General features: G+C 29.7%; 1 protein-coding gene across 3 annotated transcripts in view; it reads right to left on the reverse strand.

Moving 5' to 3' along the window:
- Positions 1–404: 404 nt before the first annotated feature.
- LOC107450937 (uncharacterized) overlaps positions 405–16,123 on the reverse strand; it is a 67,993-nt gene continuing 52,274 nt past the window's right edge. For all 3 annotated transcript variants that reach the window (XM_016066883.4, XM_071184518.2, XM_016066887.4), the window contains 5 exons: positions 12,009–12,190; positions 10,681–10,828; positions 9,035–9,158; positions 4,526–5,505; positions 405–3,010 (listed from right to left, as the gene is read on the reverse strand). In XM_016066883.4, coding sequence (XP_015922369.1) covers positions 2,610–3,010; positions 4,526–5,505; positions 9,035–9,158; positions 10,681–10,828; positions 12,009–12,190 — 1,835 coding nt within the window. In that variant the 3' untranslated portion in view covers positions 405–2,609. The remainder of the gene's footprint in view (positions 3,011–4,525; positions 5,506–9,034; positions 9,159–10,680; positions 10,829–12,008; positions 12,191–16,123) is intronic.

Genomic DNA, 16,123 nt, shown 5'->3' on the forward strand with positions numbered 1-16,123 from the left:
ATAGAAAATATGCCAAAAGAAATGAACCAGGTCATATAATTTACATTAAATTAAAAACCTAATTTCATACCTAAATGTTAGTGGGATGCCATATTACAAAATAAAAACAATATATAGATAATCAAATGCAACTTATTATAATGAGTTAAAACATAAAATTTGCACTGTCATGGCTTTTTCAGGTAAATAAACTGCCAAAATATGAATAAATAACACATTTATTACTAAAGAAAAAAAACATTTCTGGAAAATTTATATATATACAGTAGAGCGCCGATTATCCGAACTGTTCGGGACTGAACGTCGTTCGGATAATGAAAAGTTCGGATAATTGAAAGGTTGTATAAAATCTAGTTTAAATTATCATTATTTATACACTAACTTGCCTTCACACTTTTTCCAGGTTTAGGACTGGCAGTACTATCTAAAATAGCTCTGTTTTTAAAAAAAATTTCAAATTTTAAATATTTTTATTTATTTTTTTTAAAACTTTTTTTTTCATTTTGAATATTTTTAATCATATTTCAACTTTTTAAATTATTTTTTGTCAATTACTGATTTAACCACATTTTTCTTTATTTTCATTACAAAAGAAATCCAGCAAAGACTTTTGTTTCAAAGAAGATGCTCTTTTTTGAGCAGCCATATCCCTTATTCTTTTAAATAAATCAACTGAACTGGATCAACATCATTTTGGCGTTCTATTCAATTCATTGCAATATCGAATGAATTGCATGCTTCTATATGAGAAGGTCCACTATTTTAAACTTGATCACCTACGTCTTCCTCTTCGTCTGTGGAGTTCCGATTTTCATTCAAAATTTTAGCAACTATTTCATCATCATTTGAAATACCTGGACATTTTCAGTGTCTCGACACCAGTCTTCTATTTCGTCTGCTGCATAACCTGGCATCTTTTCATCCGAATGATCTAATTTTTTAGAAATTTAGAAAAATTTTTGATAAGTTAAAAAGTATTCTAAACTTTGAAAAAAAAAATTCGGACACATTTCGGATAATAAGGGTTCGGATAATCGGCGCTCGACTGTATATATATATAACTGTATCGTCATGAAAAATATAGATCTGTATAATTTAAAAAATCTTGGAAAGTACCATAAGAAATATCTTTATATTGTTTTAAATAGCCACAAATAAAACAATCAAAGACTTAAATAATAACTCAAGATTTTTTTACAAAACAAAAAAAAAAGTTCTTAACTTTTATCATTATTATAGTCATCATCTATGAAAATTAAACAGCTTCCATTTTAGGATCAATACGATTATTTTGCTTTTATCGACAATATTGCTATAATTGAATGTTTTTTTTTTTAAATTTTATAATAGATTGAAGGAGTATGGTTCTTAAATCCCCATCTACAATATTCATATTAACCAGATTTCTCACATATATACACTATAAACTATTATTAGCACAATATTAAGATAACATGAAATCTCTAAGTAATAAAAAAAAAATTAAACTATGTGCTGTGAGAATAGCAAAAATATAGTGCTTATGCATTATTTAGTAGTGAATAAGAAAATAGTTTCTCTCGTGAGTTTTTTGATAAGTGGGCTTCTATCTTGTTTCAAGGTAAAATACAATTTATCGACTGTATTCCGAATATCTTGATTAAGTATCTTTCGTATCTTGCATAATTTGATTCTACATCTAATGTTTTTAACACTAGAATTAACATACCAATCAAAATGGCTAGTTTTGCAATTTTACTTATAACTATGCCATTTTGCATTTTTTTTCTTCGAAATAACATTTATTTTTCAAAGATAATTTAAAAAGTATTGTGATTTCTTATATGAATAAAAACAAAAAATTTTACATTTTGATTCTTAAAACCAATATCATTCCAAATGCAAAATTATCCACTTTACTTGACGTAAATTAAGACTAAAAGTCACAGATGGTATAATACAAATACCAAAAAAATGCTACATATTATTTAATTCTTTTTATTATCTTCATATTATGTAATTAGATCAAAAATGCTCCTTATTTTTCACAAAACTTTGTCCTTTTTTTCATATTGACATTTTCCATTATTTTCATAACACTGGCTAAAGACAGGTAAAACTTAACCTAACAGTTATTATTAACTGTTAAAAACTTACAAGAGTAAAAAGAAATAGAATATTATTCACTAAGACAAAGGAGTTCTTGAAGAACAGCCTTAAAATTAATTTTTTTTTTTAAATTTAATTTTTTTGATAAATAAATAACATTAAATTAAATATAAAGGGTTTAGGAATAGAAATAAGAGGAAGCAAATATTTCACTTAAACTATTTACTTATTAGATTGCCACAATTAAAATTAAAAAAAATACATTTAACTTATACAAATAATAAATATGAAATAATTTAAGAACTACAAAAGCAATAAACAAACTTTCAAGCTACCTTTAATGAATAAATTATTTGAAAGAAGAAAAAGTTATCAATGTTAACAAACAAACAAACATTTTATGTAAATAACATTTCACAAAAAAAACAACTCTTAAAGATCATAAAATTTGAATGTTTAAGTAATGAGCGTTAAAGAAATATTTTGGTATAACAAGTAAAGGAACTATAAATTGGAATGATTCATGAAACTTGTATCATGCTGTGTCTATAGTTGCAATGTGAAGATGAAATAGAATTTTTAGAACCAGATTCTAAATGCAGTGTATCTGGACAAGACTCATGAGTGCTAACAGAATATTCCATGTAATCTATGCTGCTGCAACTGTAACGATTCCGACATTTGTCTTGAGTGGATTTTGCTTTAGATTTCCGCAGTTTAACGTTGCCAGAAAGTTCATTTCTCTCAGAAGTGGCATTTTGGTAGGAGGATAATTCGGAACTGAGCATGCCAGGACACGACTGAGCCCGGTAAAGCATTTGGGTTTTACCAGAATCGGGAGAATCTGGAATATGATGCAAATTTCTGTCATTCAGCTCTGGGTACTTTCGTAACTCTTCGTACTTTGATGAAGGCAATTTGGCTGCATTGAAAAAAAAAAGAAATTTAAGTTTAAAGTTAGAAGAAAAAATTAACACTTGATAAAGTCATGCAAAATATATATACAAAAACTCGTATAGAACTGGACTAGTGTAAAATTTTAATTTTCATCACTTGTAAAAACATATTATTTCAAATAACTGCATCGACTACTTTCATTCAAGCAATATTAATCTCGAATAATGAAAATAATATTATTAAATAATGGTGGCCCAAAATCTGATTTAACATTCTAATGAATAATGAATCCTCATTAATTAAATAACTAATACTTTAAAACTTTAAATCGCTTTATTCGTTAAAATGCATTTTGAGGAACTTGAAAACAAAATTTTAATTTTTAACATCTTAAGTATTTTCAAAATTGTTTGTAAGCATTTATTTGTAAAAGTTTCACAAGATAATATTTAATGAATAAGATGAATTAAAGAATTTTACAAAATATTATTTGGAAACTTAGTAAACTGAAATTCATTATCCATATTATTTCTTAAAAGTTAACATCCAAGAGGAAAGAAGTAGAATCCGAGTACACAACACTCTAAGATGGATTCAGGATTTGGTCTAAAATAATACGGGAGCAAAATTCAAATGAGCAAGAATCAACAAAGCAATCTGTTCTATACCAGTTTATTATACAGTACTTAAGAAAATTTAGCAGGTAACATGCCTAAGGAACATGTCCTAAAAGTGTACAAAAACTTTAAAAAAAAACACATTATTTTGTAAATACAGATTTAATATAAAATGCATATAAAAATTTAATATTGTTAGTTTATCCTTTAATTCCACAAAGAGAGCAAAGACAACTAATTCAGTGATTAATTAACTGGTTGTGATAGAATTCATTGACAGCAGAAGTCTAGGCTCCACTTATCACATATAGGGATGATCACTCACTCTCTCTTAATGTATAAGAAATAAATAACAAAACAAAAATTCTTTAGTCTGATCATTTACCCCTTCCTTCTCGCTCCCGTGAAAATGACAGGGTGAGGATTCGCCCTCTATTTCTCGGTCCCGTGATATTTCCGGGCTGGAGTGTTCAGTAGCAAAGCGCCAATAAGAATAAAACTTATTCATTTCTTTTGCCCGGAAAACATTTTATTTCTCATTTTACAAGCCAGATGGTAGTACCAGGATATTTTCAAGGTAATTGTAGATAGTTAGTTTATTTTAAACTAGATGTCAGCACTAATTGTAATACTTATTTAAATAATCAAAGCATAGAGTTATATTTGTTTAACATTTCCTACGCTAGTTCTTTTATACAATTTTAAGTTTAAACATTTAATTTCAATTGAATATTTTTGAAATGCATATAAGTCAATAATAAAACAAAATCTTTCTACATATTCAAATAAAAAAAGAATAATCTCCAATCTTTTATATTTTTAAGTAAGAAAAAAAAAGAAACATTTATAAAGATTTAAATCAAAATCAATCAAATAAAAGATTACAAATACAAATATTTGAGTAAAAAGTTCCATAGTCTTACTTGCAAAAGGAACTGTCTGTGCATGTTCATTTCTAACACCATGCTGGAAATTATAAAGCTCATATTTAGGATATAACGACACTGAATCATCATAAGAATCTTCCAAACCACATCTATCACTACTACTTTTGCTTCTCCTGAATACCCTGTCGCTAGAAGGCACTGAGGAATAATCTTCGTCCATCATAACATCGGATTCTCTTTCACAGGAACTAGTAAAATCTGTCCAACTATCCGTAAAATCCGATCCATCACTGCCCAAGCCAGAAGTACTCACAGAGTCGGATCTGGTATAGGATTTGGGATCAAACTCAAAAGATTTAAGTTCTCCCGGAGAAATAAAGTCTGGAGAGGCAATGCTTCGCTCCGTTTTATCCGGCAAATGAAGTTCCATGAAATAGCTGTTTCGTTTGTTTTCATTCCGCCTAGGGCTAAGAGGCTCAGGGCTGATTGTCATAGAGGGTGGTGTGGCACAATTTTGAATTTTCACATAATCTTTGGCGATATTTTTCATGCTTTTTGAAGACTTGTACGATGATGTTTGACAAGATGTGAAGTTCAGTTCTTTTAAACTGGAAACAGGAATACATTTAATGTTCAATGTTGTAGACGATTGCTGACATGGAATGTAATTATAAGTACCTGAGCTGACATTCACACCTTTTTTTAAAGATGAGTAAGGTCCTTTCGTTTCTGAAACTTTCCGAGAGATCGTTTCGGCTTCGTCTGCATACCTGACGCAGAAGGTAGTAGAAATTTGTCTCTGTGAAGAATGCTGCAGATCGTTTTCAAAAAAGTCACAAGTATTTTTCTGATAACAAGGCTTGAATGAAGGACTAGATGAATTAATCAAAGATGTAGCTGATGACTCAGACTTCAAAACAAGAACAGATTCTAACTGTAACTGTTTTTCAAATTCCAACAGCTGCCCCAGGAAATTAAAATTGGGAGATACTGTGGCTCTTTTAGCTTTCACATACCTAAAAAGAAAAAATAAATGTACTCTTGACTGCAAATTTTTTTCAAGATCAAGGATGAGAGTAGTCAGAAAGTAAAAAAGAGGAAATCCAAGAATGAATATTATATATACAGTAAAACCTCGCTACAACAATATTTTGCGGACCAAATAAGAATATTGTTGTAGAGGGATATATTGTTATATCGAGGGCCCACACAATTCTGGGACGCAATAAGATTCTTTGAAATTTAATGTTATATATTCATTAACTATAAATATATTTATATATTATCGAAAAAATTAATTTGCAAAGTGTTTATTACGGTTAAGCATTAAAAACAATGGATATAAATACAGAACATAAGATTGTAAACTTACTTTAAAAAAAACATTTTTATTGAAAAAAATCCGATATTTTTGTTTGTTTATTCATTTTTCTGACTGTTAAGTCAACCAACAAAGTATGCATAGAGTCCAATACCCGAAAATGATTTTCATTTGTGAATGGAAAACTTGAGAAAAATGTCTTTAGAGATTTTACGGATTGAAGAGCTTCATGGGGTGACAATACGGACTGTGATACACATTGATCATCATCACCATCTTCTTCCTCATCATTATTTTCCATTTCATCCGTAATTTCAGAGAGAATCTCTTCATCACTAACTCCTGCGAAAATTGTCAGATCGTCATCGGCAGTTAAATAGTCCTCCACGTTAACACCATATGTTTTACCCATTTTTTCCTCAAGTTGGGATAAAGATTTTTGAAGATTCAAAACAAATTCTTGATTATCTGATAGATCACTGTCTGTGGAATATTCTTCACTATTAGAAACAATTTCATCTTCCAAGACACACAAACCGGCCTTTTTCCAACAATTTTGAATAGTTTTTTCTGTTACCTCCCACCAACTACCAGCAATAATATCACATGCTTCCTTGACATTCACAGTTTTAAAAGGATCTTCTACTTTATTTTCGATGTTGACAAGTATCGATTCAACCAAACGCTTCCTGTAGTATCCTTTGAAACACTTGATTATGCCCATGTCGAGTGGCTGCAAAATCGAAGTGCAGTTGGCCGGGAAATAAACAATTTCGACGTTGTGTAGTTTTGGAATTGAGGTGTGAGCGGTGCAGTTATCAATTAATAAAGCAATTTTTTTCTTCCTCTTTTTCATTTCTTTATCTAACATCAACAACCATTCAGAAAAAAACTTAGAAGTCATCCAAGCTTTTTTATTGGCTTTATATTCCACGGGAAGACTTTTCACATTCTTGAAACACCTCGGCTTCAATGATTTGCCGATAACAAGAGGTTGCATTTTGTGTGTCCCTGTGCTATTGGCACACAGAAGAACAGTCAATCTCTGCTTTGATTTTTTTCCGCCGTAACATTTTTCACCCTTAAATGCCAATGTTCGATCGGGAAGGAGTTGAAAAAACAGCCCAGCTTCATCTGCGTTATAAACGTTCTCTGGTTTATACTTTTGAAGAATATCTGTCATCTTCTCTTGCTTCCATTCATTTGCTTCGTTAATCGGAGCAGATTTTTTCTCTCCGTGAACTTCCTGGAAAGTTATTCCATGTCGATCCCGAAAACGCATTAGCCAACCATTACTAGCTTTAAAAGTTTCGTTCCCTAGCATTACTGCGAATTTACGTGCTTGTGTGCATAACAAGGGCCCATTTATCGGGATATTTGTTGCTCTCATCTCTTGAAACCATTTTAAGACGGCAGCATCAATGTTTTCATTAGTTGCGACTTTTAGTCGGTTACGCTTTGGATTAATTAAATTTGAACTTACAGTATCTTCGATCTGTTTTCTTTTCTTTAGAAACGTTGCAACTGTAGATTGAGATAATCCGTATTTTCTAGCTGCATCAATCTGTTTCATTCCATCATCAATATCTTTAATAACGTTAAGTTTATCTTGAAATGAAAGTTGCTTTCTCTCTGCCATCTTATGCTAAATTACACTAGTAAAAAATATCCAATACACTGAAGACTCACCAAGCTGAAAATGTTAGCAGCACTAAATGCGAAAAGCTCTGATCGTAGAATTTGCGCTAGCTCATGAAAACACCAGGTGTAGTTTAAATCAGGGATTAAGTGACAGTGATGAACGATGACCAATGGTCAGTATACATTTTTTTCTCCTCCTCAATTTCAATATACGTGCTCCACCCACCTTCTACAGAAACAGTACCTTCTCAGGGTAGCAGGTGTTACTGTGATGTGTGTGGTCATTTATGACTCATGATGTTACAATGGTGATTTCTTAAGAACTGAGGGAGGCAATTCTAAAACATGAAGCTCTTAGGGTGGTCTAAGTACCTCAACAGTGGGGGAATGAAATTTGAATACAAAAGCCATTCTCTGATGTGAAAAGAAATAACAGAGGGGTGAAAGATCATAACCAGCAGTGACCCTTTTATCAGAAAAGATGAAAAAAATGGTAAAAGATGACAAAAAGGCATTTTACATTATTTGAAAACCAATAAAAAAAATAGAAAATAATGTTGAAATTTGAAAAAAAAAATCGTTTTACAGAGGTTTACTGCTTCAGAGAATATCGTTATATTGAGAGGAAGATAACATTAATCCATATGCAAGTTTGGCGGGACCACGGAACATTATCGTAATAGAGGGAGTTATTGTTGTATCGGATATCGTAGTAGCGAGAGTTCACTGTATATAATATGTAGAAGCTATGATATCTAAAAATTTGACAAAAAAAGTGCGATTTTTAAACCATGTGATTATAAATATTGATGATTAATTTCAAAATTGTATAAATATGAATCACATGCATGATATTAAAATCGTGTGATTAAGATTTTAAATTGAGAGAATATGAATCCAGATATGTGGCTTTTAAATATTGTGAATATGAAACTCGACATTGGATTTCAAAAATATTAAAATACAATAAATCATGATGCGTAATTTTTAGATCACGTAAATAAGAATCATGATGCATAATTTTTAAATTGCGTGAATAAAAATCGTATGCTTTTGCGCCAGCAAACAGTAAGCAGTGATGTCTGAATTACGAAAGTGCAAGCTATCTGGCGGGGGGGGGGATACGGAAAATCTTATTTTCTGGAGAAAATAAGTAAAAATAAGGAAGGGTTGGTAGCTACGTAGTTTGAATTTTCTGTTTGTCTTTGAAATTCGGAAATAAGTATTCTATTTCAACTACTGAATTTTCAGAAAAAGCGAAATACTTATAAAAAGAAACTTTTAGAGAATCGGAGTTTTTGATAAAAAGGCTGAAATTCGAGAGACAAAAGCGGAAATCCGATAAAACGCGGAAAAATCTCATCCCTGCAAGATGAAATTTAGCATTTTGACATGAATATTTCATAAACAAAACCATTACATAATTTAAATCTATAACAAATTCTAATGAAACACAACAACAAAAATTTTTTCAATAGAAATTGAAATTCAATGAACATTGGAATTTCATGAATAAAAAGTAAAACTTCATGCTTATTTAAAAACAAAAAATAATGTAATTAAACAAAATAAAAATTATTTACCGATAGGCTTCATCAGAAGACATTTTAAGAGTTTTCATAACATATGCAATTGCAACAGTTGCAGATCTAGAAATCCCAGCTAGGCAATGAATTAGAACGCAACCACCAGATTCTCGAACTTTGTCTGCAACAGTAAAGAGAAAAAGTTTTAATAAATGCAGGCAAATAATTAACTCTCATAACTTTTAACATTTTTACCAGAATTTAGTTCAAAAAGGTAGGCATAAAGTTAACTATAAAACCAGGGTAATAGATTACTGACTCAATTTAATAGAACTTCTAAAAAGTTATTGAAATTGTAAAAAGAGAAATACACTATATCACTGCACTATCATATATCCATTCCTCATAAGTATATTTTATGCCCTTACTGCGTCAAACAATTCAGCTCAACCCTAACTGATAAATAAGTTCCTAAAATTCAACTTTTTTGCAGATATTATTTCTTAAAATTATTTTTATTCAGCTTTGAATAAATTTTATAGGATGCAAACTTTTCATAAAAAATGTTTCTTCAAGCAAATTAAATCAATTAAAATCAGCATTTTATTCATCTTTATACTGGTCTTTTGTACAAATGCCGTTATTAATACTCTGTGACTGATATATGATGTCACTTTTTGCTGTTCCATAGACAACATGTCATTTTAATACCTATTAGAACATCCAAACTAAACCGTTCATTCCAATATAGTGACTGAAAATTTGATCCATTTTTTGTAATTCCTAGAAAATCACTCTTAAATCAGGTGTTACACATTTTTGCACCTTGTTACACAGGCGTAGCCAAATTTTTCAACAAAAAATAAGCACTTTTCAAGCATTCAAAATATAGTTTTAAGCAATTTGAAAGCTATCATAATTAGACAGGGTTGGCAAGTTTTTGACAGTTGATGGTTTTATCCGGTTTTATTTACAGTGACGAAGACGATGGCGCACAAATGATGAAATTAACAAGAGAAAGGAAATTTTCTATCACTCATAGAGAAAAAAAATTGACAATGTTTAGTTGGTTTCCGTAATCAGCAAAAATTCAAGCAATTCTATTACAGAGGGCGAAAAATTAGATTTTTCGATTCTATTACAGAGGGCAGAAAATGAAGTCTGAAATTGAGAATCTCTTGCAAAATGCAGCAGGGTTACACATGAGAGTAAAAAATCCTTACCACTGAATTCAGAGCTCAGTATATGCTAGTACGGTATCAGTATATACATACACTACAGACCAGCGGTACGCCGAAATAGATTAGGGTTGAATTAATTGTGAAAACGTTGAATAGGACAATGTCTTTTTGCATAATTTGTGGCGAAAATCAACATGGTAAAGAAAAATATCACATTTTGAAAAAGGGAAAATTGAGCACTTTTAAAAAACATCCATGGAAAAAAGCACCTTTAAGGGCTTTTAAAAAAACAGAAATAAGCACCTTTAAGCACTTTTTAAAAACGCTACGCACCCTGTTACACATTTTTACGTGAGAACAGATTTTAAATGGCTTTAATGTAGTAGTGAGCAAATCAAACTATAAAAGATTCCATAGCAGTGTTTGGGGGTTAAGGAGCCTATTAGTACATTCTAACCTCTAGAATATTAAAATAAAAGAAAGAAATGATAAAAAGGTACATAAAAATATATTGATAATTACCAAGAAATTGAAATGCTTTAGAGAAGTGAGGCAAGAGTTTTTCGCTATAATTATCAATCACAGGAATTCTCATAAAATTAGATTCTTGAATGAAATCTGGTTTTGGACAATTATTGCTCACATTCAGTTGATATGTAATGTTATAATGCTGAAATAGTAATTTAGATTTTATTACAAAAAATGTACACTTAAGCACACTCAGTCATTAAATCATAAAAATTATGGCTAATTAATACAAGCTTTAATACAAAATCTCACAATCCTTATATTTAAATATATAGTTACCAAAAATATTTTTAAAAAAAAGCCTTTTCTAGTACTTCATATGTGTTGTTTCACAAGTTCAAATGCTTAATCTAATTTTTAAGATAACATTAATTGAATTTTTTAAAAAAAAATTTATGTGATAAAAGATTTAAAAATTAATCTTCACAGACTAGATGTCATTCATGACAAATGCACTAATCTTGACGGTTGTTAATAAAATTTCCAAAATACATTCCAGCTAACGCACACTTAATGAAGTTAAAACACAGTTATTAAATAACAAAAAGATTAGATAGAAAACTCATTAAGTAAACGAGTAAAATACAATAATTATGATTATTAAATTGGCATACGAAGCAACTATAAAATGTTTTGAAAAAACAATGAAGCAACTTTAAAACACAGCCACAAAATGGCTAACTGTAAAAAATTCACCTCATCTAAAATTCTTTGACACCAAAAAAACACACAAAAAAATAAATAAATAAAATAAAATAAAAACAGAAAACATGTTTTATTAATTACATATAATTTCTATACTGATAATTTAATACAACGAAATTTAAAGTAAAAATTTAGGCATTACTCCGTTTTGTGGGTCAACAACAAAAAAAATCAATGAATTATTTTTTACGTCAGAGATACTCAATTATGGTAATAGGTACTACTGATAAAGTGGCAATAGGTTTTTTTCAGGAGCCTGAAACGGAATAGAACGGACATAAAATTCTAATTTCATTTGGTCATTATAATGATACAAATGCAACATAACATTCTATACGAATCACAAATAAATTGTATACTCTAAGTCTAGTTTGTGACAAATTTATCCATCTCTCATTGAATTAAAGCATGATAGCCTCTAAGATGCAATTAAAATACATTTTTTGTGATTTTTTTTTAATGATTACATCTATATTGTGTCTCTTTGTGATACAATTAAAAAATTCACACTGATAAATTCATAAAGATCTTCAAAAATATTATTTAAAACAGAATCAGGCCTTAAATGCATTTTTCAGAAAACTACATTAAAATAATTAAAAATACTTAAGACTCACTTTTAAAATTTCCTTATTGAGAGCATCATTCTGGGACCCAAGATATACAAAAGATAAAATTCTTGTGGGCCCATGATTAGTTATAGGAAGGCACGGTTGAGACAATGATGTCAAAGGCCCTAATTTAGCTCTTTCATCTTGACACAAATGGGGATATGCTGCTTGAAACTCCAGAAACCCACCTGCAATTACAAAAAAAACTAGCATTAAAATAGATGTGTAAACACTAAGACAGGAATAGTATGATCGTTAGTTCCTAATGTCAATGCATAAAGTTTTTCTCAATTTACCTAAAATGACTAAAATGCAACTTAAATCATTCATCCACTAACATATACAATAGCTCTACATAATATTAATACTAATATTAATAATTATATTATAGCTCTACATAGTATTAATATTAAATACATAGTATTAATATTAATACTACACTAATATTTTAACATGAATTCTGGTAATGAAACCAAAATTTACAGTGTTTAAAACATTTTTTTATGTATTTAGAAAATAATTTAATGCATTACAATAGATAAAGGATAGAAACAAACACAGAAAAAATAAAGTAAAAAAGTCTTTTTTTTGGGGGGGGGGGACAGAATTGAGTTTATACAACAAAAGGAAAATACAATAAAAGGAAAAGAAAAAAATCATAATAAAGTTAACAAAATGCAAAGATAAAATTTAACAAAATAATATGATTTGGTTAACAAACATCATATTATCTTGTTAAAGCGCTACTGCTTATATAGTTGCAGAACCTGACCACCTGTAAATATTAGTTCTCTTGATCAAGTACTAAATTATTATTAAAATTATCAAAACATTTGTAACCTGACTAACTATTTAATAAGCCTGACATTAATTTACTTAAGTCTCTTGCAAGTGTTTTTTTGTGGTTTATGTGAAAAACTAATTTAAAATTTTTTTTACTTTCAAGATATTGCAAATAAATTAAATAATTAAAAGTAACTTTTTATTAAAATATGTGCCATTGTGTTGTATAAAAAATACATTCAAATTTAAGTTTTTACATTATGCTCATAAAGGATATAGAAATAAATATCTGTTTTTGCAATCAATAAATAAACACTAGTTCATAATAAACACTAGTCCATCATTGACAATAAACACTAGTTCATAATTTTACAAAGGTTGATCTGGGTAGACAATTAAATTTTATTATTGACACATTAGATTTTTTAGTTGAATGAAAATCAGGGTTGGGTTTTTGACGTCAAAAAGTGGTTTTTGACATGACAAGGGTATAATACTGGTTTAAACTGTCAAAAACCCGTCGAAAACGTCAAAAACTGAAGTTTGCCAAGAAAATATATAAACTTCAAAACTACCAACAGTTGCCATGCATTACATTGAAATTTAATTATACTATAGGTAATCAGCAGGTTTTAAAATATTTTTTAATTAAATTTAAGGTAAAATAACAGATTTAAAATCTCAGAAATTTATATTCAAATGCATGTGCAGAAAAATTTTGCACAAAAATTGTTTAAATATTTATATTTTGAAGGAAAAAAAATTTTTTTTTTTTGATATTTAAGAAAATTAAAAGTTTATTACCATGCATTTTTGACATATAAGGAACATATAACTAATATTTATATTTATAAGGAGCTTACAAGTTATGTTGTATAAATACAAACTTGATACAAGTATATAAAAAAAATTCTTAATGTTAGACCGAATATCCTTATTATCCTGTATGTTAATTTGAATTTAAAAGTAGTTATATTTATGAATAATGATAAATATAATTCATATTGTTTATTATATTTATTTATAATTATTACACTTATCATTTTAAAACAATTTTTATCTCTTAATTTTTTTTTCTCCACTTGTATTAAGAATACAAATAATGTATATCTTGAAAGCAAGAAGTAATTATTCAACAGCTGAATATTTAGATATTCAACAAAACTATATAGTATTCAGCAAAATGAAATTTACAAGTATTTGGATAAGCATAGTAATGAATTTTCAGCATAGTAAATGAATAGGCTGAATATACTGTAAATCGACACTAACTACTCTGTGTATTTAACAGAAAGCACTTAAATTTGTATTGTCTTATGTTAACTATGAATTTAAAAAAATTGAAGATTTAAAATTCAGAATTACTGATTTTTCTGAAAAACTAACAACCAATCACAAAAGTCAAACTAAACAGAAGAACATTACAGTCACTGATCCATGAAATATTTAAACAAATTATAATGGAAATTTTTTAATTATCCTAATTTAATACATAACTAGGGGGCTCCGCCCCCTGCTCGCTACGCTCGCCAGCCCCCAGAACTGCTTCGCAGTTCCATTGCATATTGCTTCGCAATCTTATAAAGACATTTTAACAAATTTAAATTTCAAAATAAAAATGCCAGATATTGAAATCAATTACTTAATGAAATTTATACACTTCTCTGCCCCCCCCCCTTCACAATTTGATTATCTTTTCTTCATGTAGCTGAGAAATTTGGAGCTGTAGCAGAGAATAAGATCACCAAATGTACCATTGCCAATTTTATTTAGAAATTTAATACAATCCCATTAACTTTGCAAGGTTCGCATGTTTTGGGTAAGCGTCATTTTTATGAGGATTTGTTTATTATCATTGCGAAAAATAGAATCACCGGAAATTGAATTATGTCAAAAAATAAATGGCAGTAGTGCCCCTGAACTTTTGAAATGTATTCTTTGTATCAAAATTTGTTGTCCCCACGTAACACCAGTTAAAACTACGCAAACCAAACTGTTCCGATGAAAATTTTCGACACAATGGCGTTTTCTTTCAATGTGAGTTTGTGAGGAGGTAAGTCACTCACAGAAAGACTATTTAAAAATTCAGAGGGATAAAGCGTTTGCTCGTGATCATTGTCTGTAACCACCAAATCATAACTGATGTATAGTCTCTCTCTTCATCGGGCATCAATCTTTTAAAAGTTTGGATTTGATTTCTTCGCAATCTTCATTCATCGGAGGAAATATTGCTTGATTTGTTATCAGAAGTTTGAGCAATTTCTGGAATATAACAGTAAATTTCATCAATGATGGCTTTAAAATGACCAGAGGTATCTTTGTCAATTTTGTGAAGAAATTCAGTAAATTTATGTTCACTTGGCAAGGCTCAAGTGTTTTGGGTGAGTATCATTTTAATGATTTGAGTCCATTTTGAATAAAATGTGTTATACCTAATTGTTAAATTTAAATGTATGGCTGTTAGCATTACCCGAGAAATACCGGGAGGAGGTCGCCATATCTCATTTCTCATGGGGAGTTTTGATTCTGGAAGGTCCCCTTGCCTACTTCCGATGGGTATTAAACATAAAACAAAATAGTTTTGTTCACAAAAGTTCTTTAAAAACTATATTTTTTGTAAAGACTCTCTGATCATTTTTTAAATGTCCTTGCTCATCTGTATCAGCAATAAAAAACTTTAAGCCATCAAATGATCGGGCTCGACTGGCAGCCACATACAACTGTCCATGTGCAAAAACTGGTTGCGGTAAGTAAATACCAACCTTATTAATTGATTGTCCTTGTGATTTGTTTTTTGTCATATCAAAAGCAAGAATCACCGGAAATTGAATTCTGTTTAAAATAAATGGTAGTAGTGTTCCAGAGCTTCTCAAATTTATTCTTGGAATCAAAATTCGCAGTCCAGATGAAGCACCTGTTAAAATTTTGCAATCTAAACAGTTCCGGTGCAACCTTTTGACGCGCATTCTCGTACCATTAATAAGTGCCTTTGAAATTTTAAGGTTACGTATCAGTAAAACAATGGCATTTTCTTTCAATGTGAGTTTGTGAGGAGGTAAGCCACTCACTGAAAGGCTATTTAAAAATTCAGTGGGATAGAGAGACTGTTCATGTTCGTTGTCAGTAACCACTGAGTCACAACTGATGTAAGTTCTTTCTTCACCTGGCATCATTCTTAAAACTTGGTGATTAATCTCCTCACAATCTTCATTCTTCGGAGCCAATATTGCTCGATTTGTTATCTCAGGAGTTTGAACAATTTCCGGAATATTACCGTAAATTTCATCAATGATAGAAGCAGAGCTGATCAGAAAGTTTGGTATCACAATAAGATCATC

The sequence above is a fragment of the Parasteatoda tepidariorum genome, chromosome 10 (assembly GCF_982258835.1).
Source record: "Parasteatoda tepidariorum strain Cologne lab strain chromosome 10, Ptep-v5.0, whole genome shotgun sequence".
Taxonomy (NCBI): Eukaryota; Metazoa; Arthropoda; class Arachnida; order Araneae; family Theridiidae; genus Parasteatoda; species Parasteatoda tepidariorum.